General features: G+C 36.9%; 1 protein-coding gene across 1 annotated transcript; it reads left to right on the plus strand.

The window, feature by feature from the left end:
• Positions 1-2,640: 2,640 nt before the first annotated feature.
• On the plus strand, positions 2,641-11,202 carry LOC25495297 (thyroid adenoma-associated protein homolog). The gene is made up of 4 exons (XM_013595504.3): positions 2,641-6,176; positions 6,469-6,725; positions 7,169-7,759; positions 8,575-11,202. The coding sequence occupies exons 1-4, from the start codon at positions 2,826-2,828 to the stop codon at positions 10,967-10,969; spliced, it is 6,594 nt and encodes a 2,197-aa protein (XP_013450958.1). The 5' UTR covers positions 2,641-2,825; the 3' UTR covers positions 10,970-11,202.
• The last annotated feature ends 247 nt before the right edge of the window (positions 11,203-11,449 follow it).

Consider the following 11,449-nt stretch of genomic DNA (forward strand, 5'->3'; position numbering starts at 1 on the left):
ACCATCTTTCCTTTACATGTTTACAGTAACAAACAGACCTTATAATTTTGTACAGATAAGAACACAACTGCTGGACCTTCCAGCAAATCTGTCTTTTCTAAAGTTACACGAAGAAACACGTTACGTTTAGAAGGAAAATGACTTCTGGCCGCTGCTAACATTACACAGAAATTTCCGACACGGTGGTGATGTTTCATGTTGCGGTGGTCGCCGGAGCAAGGTCATCCAAACATGATTTTTCTTGTGAGTTTTGTAGAGAATAAGAAGGAGAGTACTTTTATGATGGTAATTTGTCGAAAAACAGTTTGTTGTGGTCAAGATCTAACAATAAAGATGGCGGTTTGAAAACTCAATATCTCCGCTAAAAGTTTTTTAATAATGAGATAGAGAAGGAAAAGATGAAGGATATTATGTATTTTGTTTGATAAATGGGGGGTAGAGGCACCACAGTGGGTGGCAGAAAAAAGGGGCGGTTGGTTAGGAAAGAAGGAATAGGAAGAAAGAATGGGAAAGAAGAGAGAAAATCACGAGCCTCCCTTTTTTCTTTCCTTTTTTTATTTTTTTAATTCTATAAATACACACGTGTCTTTTTTTTTTTTTTAATTTAAAAAACACAAAGTAGGCATGACACATAGAATTAACCAAGTCAAAATTGAGGTTTTGCGAAATTGGGATAACCATATGTCACTTTTGCCATTTTTTGAAAAGGTGATCAAAATTCCTACTTTTACAAACTTAGGGGGTAAAAAGTGCGTTTAAGCCATTTAAATATTCTATCTATTTTATCGATTTTTAACATTTTTATCGATTTTTAACATTCTTATGCAATTCAAAATGGAATAGGAGTGGAGGGTGGGAGTTGGTTTGAAGAAAGTATAACAAAACGTTTGGGTGATGGCTTGAAAACTTTCTTTTGGTCGGATTGTTGGGTGGGGACGGTGTCTTTTATGGAGAGGTTTAGGAGACTTTTTGACTTATCAATTCATAAGGACTTGTCTGTGGGAGAGATGTAAGCCTTAGGTTGGGAAGAACATGGGGAGGCTTGGAGGTGGAGACGTCGATTGTTTGCTTAGGAGGAGGAGATGGTAGTAGAGATTAGGAACTTGCTTTCTAACGTTATTTTGCAGGATACTCAACCGGATGTTTGGCTTTGGTGACCTAATATTGGTGATGGTTACACTATTAGTGGTGTGTATCAAATGCTCATGCGACAAGAGATGCATAACCACGATATCGTTTCGGATGCTCCTTAGCACAAGAGTGTTCCTTTAAAAGTCTCTATTTGTGCATGGCGTCTCTTTCGCAATCGATGGCCAACAAAGAATAACTTGGTGCGGCGAGGTGTTATTTCTCATGATTCACAATTGTGTGTTACAGGTTGTGGCCAAAATGAAACATTAGATCATTTAATTATCCATTGTCCTATTTTTGGTGATCTTTGGCAACAAATTAAAACTTGGATTTGTGTGTTTTCCGTGGATCATTATTATCAATTTGTTTTCTCTTCTGGTAGCAATGCTTCAAGAAGGTCTTTCCTTCATTTGGTTTGGCTTTGTGGTATTTGGGTTCTTTGGCAAGAAAGAAATCAGAGAATATTTGTCAATACAGCAAAAACAACTGCACAATTACTTGAGAAGGTTAAGATTATATCTCTTAAATGGTTGAAAGCAAAAAATGTGTGCTTTCCTTTTGGTTACCATATGTGGTGGCAGCGTCCCCTTACTTGTTTGGGGATTGACTGATGTATTTTTCCTTTTTATTCCTTGTTATTTTTTGTGGTTTGATCGGAACTCTTTGTAATTTTGTTTTGTCTTTTTAGACACTCCTTGTGCTAGGGATCAAAACTTTTTGTTAATATATCTCATTTTGCTTTGTTAAAAAAAAAAAAAAAAAACATTCTTATGCAATTGTTATTGGAAGAGTGGTTCAAGGGAGACCAATCTTTCAAATTCAAATAACTAACTAAATCGTCAACGTTTTGTCTAAGTATAGTCATTTAATTAGGCACAAGTTTTTGTTATTGTTCAGAATTTTCAAGGCGTCACTCTTTTCGAAGTCTAAGAGTTTAATTTCACATAAATTTTTAATGTAATAGTCATTTTGATCCTTAAATATATAATTAGTGGTCACACAATATCAAAATTCTTAAATAGTCTCTTTGTACATTTCATTAGTCAAAAGAGTCTTAAAATTATACTCCATCCATTCTTAATATAAGAAAATTTATTGAATCTAAAAAATCAATTTGTTTATAATTGACAATAGATGGAGTAGAACCTCACGTGACATATGACCGTAAATAAATACTTATATGTGTACTGGTATAATAATAAATAAGTATATTAAGAGATTAATATGACAGTATTAATGAAACATTTTAACGTACTAACTATTTTGATTTTTTTTTAGTGTTGGTCGGGGTTCAAAACCTTGCATATTTTATGTATTGATTGTCCATACCAACCGAGTTAAGTTCACGAAGACGTATTAACTATTTTGATTAATATGGTACACAATTAAATAAAGATTATTTTAAATTTTTTTCAACATATATAATTATGCTACGAGTTCATAACTTTATATTTTTTATTTAATTGAAATAAAATAAAAATTAAACCCAAATTCTTATAGGGTTGCATATTTTTGAAAGTTTGAAAGAAGAAAAAAACTACTTCTCTCTCTCCCACACTTCATACTTCACCACCTTCTTCCACACTCTTCTTCCAAGAACAACACTTCAACCCTAAATCAAAACCCGTCGTTTCCCTCTTCATAATCCCTAAAAACAAAACCTTCATTTTCACTGAGACATTTCATCAAACACCATGTCAGCAAAATGGAGAGCACTGCAACACCGTCACAAATACACCTACAACGCTGTCGTTTTCCCATCTTCCTTCCTCAATTCCCTTTCCCTAAACCCTAACCCTGATTCCCCTTTTCATCTCAACCTTCTCCATTTCACTACCATCACTTCAACTTACTCTCAACTTCCCCAATCCAAAAACCTTGCTTCTTCATTCATCAATCTCATCAATGATTCCAAAATTGAAAAACCCGAAATTGTTTTTGCGTCGAAAGTTTACTTTGAGATTTTGTTTTTGGAAAATTCTTCACCTTTGCATAGAACCCTTTTGGGGATTTTGCCAAAGGTTAAATTTTTTCATGATTTGTTATCTGGGTGTTTTAGGGAGGTTTTGGAGGAGTATAGTAATGGGAGAGGGAAACGGTTTTCGGTGTCACGTGTTGCGCTTTCGGTTATGGGGTTGGCGAAATTGGGGTTTTTGAATGATGTTGTTGAGATTTGTGCTGTTTTGGTTGCTGGTGATGTTGTTAGGAGTTTGAATGGTGTTGTTTCCGAGTCGAATGTTGATTCGTCTCGTCCTTCACCGATTGTGATGGAACAATGTCAGGAGGGTATGTCTTGTTTGTATTACTTGCTTCAGAAGTTTCCTTTGAAATTTAGTTCTGGTGGCGAAAATGGTGTTGGAGTTGATGGTTTCTCGAGTGTGATGGAGGGGGTTGTGAGTGTTGTTTTGAATTTGATGGGCTCTGATGCTTTTTCTAGGGATTGTTTTGTTGCTGCCGGTGTTGCTCTTTGTGCTGCTCTTCAAGTTTGTATTAATTCAGAAGAGCTTGGTTTGGTTTTGATTCAAGGTGTTTTTAATTTGAACATTTCAGATTCCAGTAGTGATAGTGAATTTATGATTGCTGTTAGGAAGATTCCTTGTAAGGGTGATGATGTTTATTGTAGGATATCTAAGCTTTCTGTTCTTAGCAGGATTTGTTTGATTAGAGGAATTCTTACTGCGGTTTCTAGAAACTTGCTTAATACTCAATTTGATGTTGTGAATGGTTGTGAGGCTCGAGATAACGGTGTAGGGAGTAATAAGAAGACTATATTGTATGATGGAATTTTGCCTGAGCTGTGTAGACATTGTGAGAGTCCTGTTGATAGTCATTTCAATTTTCATGCATTGACTGTGATGCAGATTTGTTTGCAGCAGATTAAAACGTTGATGTTGTCAAATCTCACTGATATGTCGGGAGACTATGATCCTATTCCAGAGGAAATGGTGATGCGGATACTTAGGATTATTTGGAATAACTTGGAGGATTCTTTGAGTCAGACGGTGAAACAGGTTCATCTCATTTTTGATCTTTTTATGGATATTCAATCGTCCCTGCGTTGGTCAGTGGGTGGGGAACAAATTAAAGGGTTTTTGGGGAAGATTGCAGCAGATCTTCTTTCGTTGGGGTCTCGATGTAAGGGTAGATACATTCCTTTAGCATTGCTAACAAAGAGGTTGGGAGCGAAGAAAATGTTGGATATGTGTCCAGACCTTTTGTTCGAGACAATACATGCTTATGTCGATGATGATGTGTGTTGTGCCGCAACGTCGTTTCTGAAGTGCTTTCTTGAATATTTGCGTGACGAGTGCTGGGAGACGGATGGTATTGAAGGTGGGTATGCTCTCTATAGAGGGTATTGTCTTCCCCCAGTTCTGTATGGGTTGGCCTCTGGATTCTCAAAACATCGCACCAATATAAACACTTATGCTCTGCCAATTTTACTAGAAATTGACGTGGATAGTATATTTCCTATGCTTGCTTTTGTCTCAGTTGGGCCAGATGGGGATGAAAAGGGACTGCAATATCCAGGAATTGTTTGTTCAAACTTGGAATTGAATCTTGAACAGAAAATTGCAATTCTAGTTTCCTTGCTTAAGGTATCTCGATCTCTAGCTTTGGTTGAAGGGGACATTGATTGGTGTGAAAGTCCTTCAACAAATGAAGAAAAGCGTGAGATCGGAACACAAAGCCATGCTCTTGTATGCATTAAGGGAATAGATTTTAAGATCCGTGTTCTGTGGCTAGTAAATGCATTGACCCATGTGGATGAGTCACTGCGTGTAGATGCTGCCGAGTCTCTTTTCTTGAACCCGAAAACATCCAGTCTTCCTTCTCATTTAGAGCTCACTTTATTGAAGGAAGCTGTTCCTTTGAATATGAGGTGTTGTTCCACATCTTTTCAGATGAAGTGGGGCAGCTTGTTCCGTAAGTTCTTCTCTAGGGTTCGAACAGCCTTAGAGAGACAATTCAAGCAAGGAAGTTGGAACCCTCTCGAGCGTATTAAATGTAGTGAAGAAGCACGTCCTTTGGATGGGAACAAGGAATTGACAATGAAAAGAGCTGACGATCTTTTCCACTTCATGAGGTGGTTGAGTGGCTTCTTGTTTTTCTCATGCTATCCTTCTGCTCCTTACAAGAGAAAAATAATGGCAACGGATCTCATCTTGATTATGATAAACACTTGGTCGATTAAGTCATCGATAGTTGAGGAGTTTGATAATTTTGTGTCGGAAAATCATCTATATCCTTACAGCAAGGGAATGACATCTTCTGATTCAACCCTATTGTTGGTTGCTTCCATTGTTGATAGTTGGGACAGGTTGAGAGAGAGCGCATTTCAGATATTACTCCATTATCCGAACCCACTGCCTGGAATTTCAAGTGAACATATGCTGAAGAAGGTAATTGCTTGGGCTATGAAATTAGTTTGCAGTCCACGTGTAAGGGAAAGTGATGCCGGTGCTCTAACCTTGCGGCTTATATTTAGAAAGTATGCGATTGATCTAGGTTGGTTGATTGAAGATCCATTCCATATTTCCTATTTAAGCTCAAAATCTGAATTGGTAAATGGGGTTAATCAGTCTAGTAAATCAAAGAATCCTGTGATACTATATTTGAAATCCATGATTGACTGGCTGGATGTTGTTGTAAGAGGTGGAGAGCAAGATCTTACTAAAGCATGCAAGAACAGTTTTGTCCATGGTGTATTACTTGCTCTACGTTATGCTTTCGAGGAGTTGAACTGGAATTCTGATGTGACATCATCGAGCATATCAGAGATGAGATATTTGCTCGAAAGACTTTTAGACCTTGTGGTGAGGATAACTTCGTTGGCACTATGGGTGGTTTCTGCAGATGCTTGGCATCTTCCCGAAGATATGGATGAGATGGTTGACGACGATAATCTTTTGTTGGAGGTACCAGATCATGAGAATGAGCACACACCTTCATCTGAATATGAGAACAATAATTCAAAGCCTTCCCACGATAACAGAGCATCAGAACAGATTGTCATGGTTGGTTGTTGGCTGGCTATGAAAGAGGTACTTATTTGAAAGAGGTTACATATACTTTTAAAATTTGTGGTATGATTGTATTTGGTGTATGTTTAATTTCAAAATTATGGAGTTTCTATCTCCTCCACTGGTAATTGTCATATAGGACCAGTGTACGCCGTGTTAGCCAGCCTTTAATTATCAAACTTAAAATTATTATTTGAGTATAATCTTCAGTGACAATGAAAAGTTTGGTTATTAAAAAGGCCGTGTCAATTTTTTTCCCAAAATTTAAATTTCATTATTAATATTTATAATTTCACTATGTTTTCTTGTTCAGGTGAGCCTTCTTTTGGGGACTATTGTGAGAAAGGTACCATTGCCAAATGCATGTTCGGATTCGTCTGAGCTGGAGGGGGCTTCTATTGACACTGTGGACTGTTCATCTGATTCTGTGCTTGATTTAGAACAACTAGAAACAATTGGAAATCATTTTTTAGAAGTTCTCTTGAAGATGAAGCATAATGGTGCTATTGATAAGACACGTGCTGGGTTCACAGCTCTTTGCAATCGCTTACTTTGCTCAAATGACCCAAGGTAATTTTACAATTGTAACTTGTTTATTTATATGAAATGCATTTTTCTTTTTTTACAACCCCGGGATTTATATGAAATGCTTTGTAACTTTGCTTATGAAGGAAGTTTTTTATTGTGGAGATTATAAGGTTTACTTTAGATAGAGTTGGATGGAGACAGAGGAAAGGAATACTCAATTCTATAATCTATATTTAATGCGGAATAACGTGATGAATTATCAAACATAAAGCTATAAGTTTAACCCTTGTTTGATAGTTATCGATCCCTGATAGGGCGTGAAACAGTTAATCCCAAAAATGCTACAGAAGAATATTAAATAGCAGAATGTTTTGTAGATTAATTATTTTTACCTAAATGAAAGTTATATGACTATATGGGTATGACCAAATTGTCATATCAGAAATCATTTTTCTGCCACTTAAGTTGTGTATCTTCTTCTTCAGGCTTCATAGATTGACAGAGTCATGGATGGAACAACTTATGCAAAGAACTGTGGCCAAAGGACAAGTAGTTGATGACTTACTGAGAAGAAGTGCTGGAATACCAGCTGCATTTACTGCTCTGTTCCTATCAGAGCCAGAAGGTACACCAAAGAAGCTCCTCCCAAGGGCATTAAGGTGGCTTATTGATGTGGGAAATGGGTCTATGTTGAATCAGATCGAAAGTGATAGCTCGAAAGACAACCTATGCAAGTCAAATGGTTCGATGAAAGAAAATAATTCAACGCAGGAAGCTGAGAGAAATGCGAGAGAGATGTCATCAAAGATCAGAGATGAAGGTGTCATTCCTACAGTGCATGCATTTAATGTTCTAAAAGCTGCATTCAACGATTCTAACTTGTCTACTGATACGTCTGGTTTTTCCGCTGAGGCTATGATTTTGTCTATTCGCTCTTTCTCGTCTCCTTACTGGGAAATCAGAAATAGTGCTTGTCTGGCTTACACTGCTTTGGTTCGTCGCATGATTGGATTTCTTAATGTTCACAAGCGAGAATCAGCACGACGAGCAATATCTGGGCTTGAGTTTTTTCATAGGTATGATTTTGACTATTGGATTTGATCACTTTTGATCTTAGGTTTTTGATGAATTTGATGTGAGAACATGTTCATATTCTATTCCATGAAATTATCTGGTAAAAATGTCGGTGTATTGCTTACGTCATTTAAGTTTTCCTCAAGCTTTTAAGGTCTTATACTGGTTCAATGAAAGGTTTAATTACTCTGTTGGTGCCTGACCTATTTGGAGATTTTTAAATAGATCCCTGAACTAATTTTTTGTAATTGAGTCTCTGAATTTGTCTGAAATATGTAATTAGATCCCTGAATGTTGGGAGGTAGATGTCTTGTGATAATCCACCTATTTGTCCATTAGGTATGAATGTTGAAAGCATAAATGCTATAAAACTATTGTTTTCTGAAGAGGCCTCATTATGCCAACTATTGTTATGGTCAACTAGGCAGTGTTAATATCTTAATGGAAACTTTGTTATTAGTCAATTAGGCACTCTTGTCAGTTATCAGATATGCTTTGAGGAACTTTCCAATTAAATGTGCTGAACATACAACTTAATAAATAAACTCTGTCTGTAGATTTTTTAATACATATATTGAGGAATTATTTCATTTTCTGTTCTTATTGTATATTACAATTACAATGTCAAATAATGCTTATGCTAGTAATACACTCTTGATATTATTTTCATAAAATCATGAGTTATATGCAGCCTATGGACTCTGTCTCAACTTTATATGTACATTCGATAACACTGTCTGTTTATAGTTTGTATCTCCTAGTTAGTGTGATTAGCTTATGTAAACTAAACACTTGATAATTTTTTTGTTGTTCCAAGGTATCCATCACTGCATTCATTTCTTTTCAATGAACTGGAAGTTGCAACCGAGTTTCTGGGTCCTACATCCTCAGGAGATTTAGAATCTATTAGGGGAAATAATCTGCATCCGAGTTTATACCCGATTCTGATTCTTTTATCAAGGCTGAAGCCTTCATCAATTGCTGGGGAAAGAGGAGATGAACTAGACCCTTTTCTCTTAATGCCATGGATTAGAAGGTGCTCAACCCAAAGTAATTTACGAGTTCGTGTTCTTGCATCTAGAGCTCTAACAAGTCTTGTATCAAACGAGAAGTTGTCATCAGTCCTTCTTAGTATTGCCTCCGAGCTTCCCTGTGTTGAAAACTCTGACAAATCAGGTTCCCATGGGATTTCCTACAACCTTATTCATGGAATTCTCCTGCAGTTGAGTTATCTGCTGGAGGTAAATTGTAGTAATCTTGCTGATAACTCGAAGAAAGATCTCATTGGTGAGTTGATCCAAATTCTTACACAGCGATCATGGATTGGAAGACCTACTCAATGCAGGTGCCCTATCCTCAATGAAACATTCATAAAAGTTCTTGATCAAATGCTCAATATTGCAAGGACATGCCATGTAACCCAACAATTTTTAACCATTCGCAACCTGCTTTTGGAGTTGTCCACAGAATGCTTAGATTTGGAATCTTACGGACAGCCTTATTACGATGCAACCATTGCTGAACTCCGTGAACAAGCAGCCATTTCCTATTTCGGTTGTCTGTTTCAAGCATCTAAAAACGAGGAAGAGTCAATCCATTCACCACTGAGACATTCTCTTCCAAGTGCAAAATCATTGCCTAAACATGAAATGGAGGACGCATCCTCTGGTATTTTGCATAGGTTGATTCGCTGCATGTCAGACTCGTTGTATGAAGTTCGACTTGCAACACTGAAGTGGCTTCTGAAGTTCCTGAAAGCGGCAGAATCTGATGGTAAACTCTGTGATCTTTCCATTGATCACATTAGTGTTATTCACCTCTGGGCAATAACTAATCTTCATGGAACATTGGTGAAGATTTTGGCATCAGAGAAGAACCACAAATGTAAGTATTACATTCTGAGGATCCTTGTAGCTTGGAATTTGCTGCAATTTGAAAAAGCTAGCCACGAGAAGTGCACCGACACAAGTTATGTTGGTGAAATGGACTTTGATTCCGTGTCACAATTCTGGAACGACTTAGTTTCCTTGTACAATCAAACAAGACATGCAAAGACCCGAGAAACCCTTGTTTACTGTCTCGGAGTATGTACTAAGAGAATTACAATGTTATTTGCAAGTTCTTTTCCATCCAATAAAGGAATGGAGTTTGTGGTTTGTGGCGAAATGAATCAGGATATGTTAAGTTGGTTGTTTGATTGCATTGTTTATTTCTGTAACATGATTAAACAATGCAGTTCACCATCTGAACAGACAAGTATGCGCCATGCAGCAGCTGGATCCTTGATAGCGTCTGGTATACTAGGACAGGCCACACTCCTTGGCTCGATTGTTTACAATGATCATATTCCCTCTGCCACATCATCACCTTGTTTTGTGAAAAATGGAAGTTTGAATTCGTATGCTCATCATGTGCTTAATGAATGGTTCACATGCATCAAGCTTTTGGAAGACGAAGATGACTCGGTTAGATTGAGCCTTTCCTCAGATGTTCAAAAATATTTTACTTCAGAAAGAACTGGGAGCAACGTTCCTCATGAATTGGTTCCGATCCAAGTAGATAGAGTGATAAGATTCTGTTTTGATCATCTCTCTTCTATTTTTGGTCACTGGATTGATTACTTCAACTACCTTTGTCAGTGGGTATTACAAGCTGAAAGCAATGTATCGTTCGAAGGAGATCTTGTGAGGAGAGTTTTCGACAAGGAAATCGACAACCATTATGAAGAGAAGCTGTTGATCAGCCAAATTTGTTGCTCAAATATGGAAAAGCTACCTATTTTGAAGTCATGGGCCGACAAAGACGAACTAGTGAGATATTTGCATGGATGGAGAAGTAGATTTTCCCGTCAATTGGTGTCGTATGCCGAAAACATTACCGAGAAACAGGAGAAGATTGATTGGATAGGAGGCGTAGGTAACCACAAAGATACATTTTTACCCGTATACGCAAATTTACTTGGTTTTTATGCTCTTTCAAACTGCATTTTCATTGTCTCTGACAATAACGATGCCGAACTTCTATCTGATTTAGTTGTGCTTGGAAGAGCTATTAATCCATTTCTTAGAAACCCTTTGGTTTCTAATCTATATAAGCTAGTCCTAAAGTCACACGAGAAAGTAATGACAGATGATGTTGCTAGCAACCTGCTCCTTGAAATGGGAAATCACTCTGTTTGGGATAGCTTCAATCCTTATTTTCTTCTTGGCTAGGGTTTGTATACTAGTTGTAATTTTACATGAGAAGTGGTATCCAGAAGAAATTTTGTATTAGATTGTTATAATCTAATTTTTTTCAGGCCATTGATTAAGTTTTGTAGATTATTGTATTGTTACATGTTATTGATCAAAAGTTGTGATTCATGGATTCATTGATGGAAAGATTTTACCCTCAATGAAACTATGGTTGAAAACCATTTTGAAGAACTGTTACATTTGTATCCCCATGTCGGTTTGCGTGGAGTTTTTTAATTTCATTGTCGATTATTTCGGCATTAATGTATATTAGTATTAGTATAGCTACACATGCAACTAGTCAAAATAAAAATATCTCAGTGCGTAAAGCTAAGGAACATCGCAACAAACAACAAAAGATAATATCGTCAGCTATTTTTCTCAAAATTTACAAAGTCTCAATCTCCAAACAAAAAATTAAGAGTTTTTCTAGTAACACCCCATAATGATCTAGTTGCA

Source organism: Medicago truncatula, chromosome 6 (genome assembly GCF_003473485.1).
Source record: "Medicago truncatula cultivar Jemalong A17 chromosome 6, MtrunA17r5.0-ANR, whole genome shotgun sequence".
NCBI lineage: Eukaryota > Viridiplantae > Streptophyta > Magnoliopsida > Fabales > Fabaceae > Medicago > Medicago truncatula.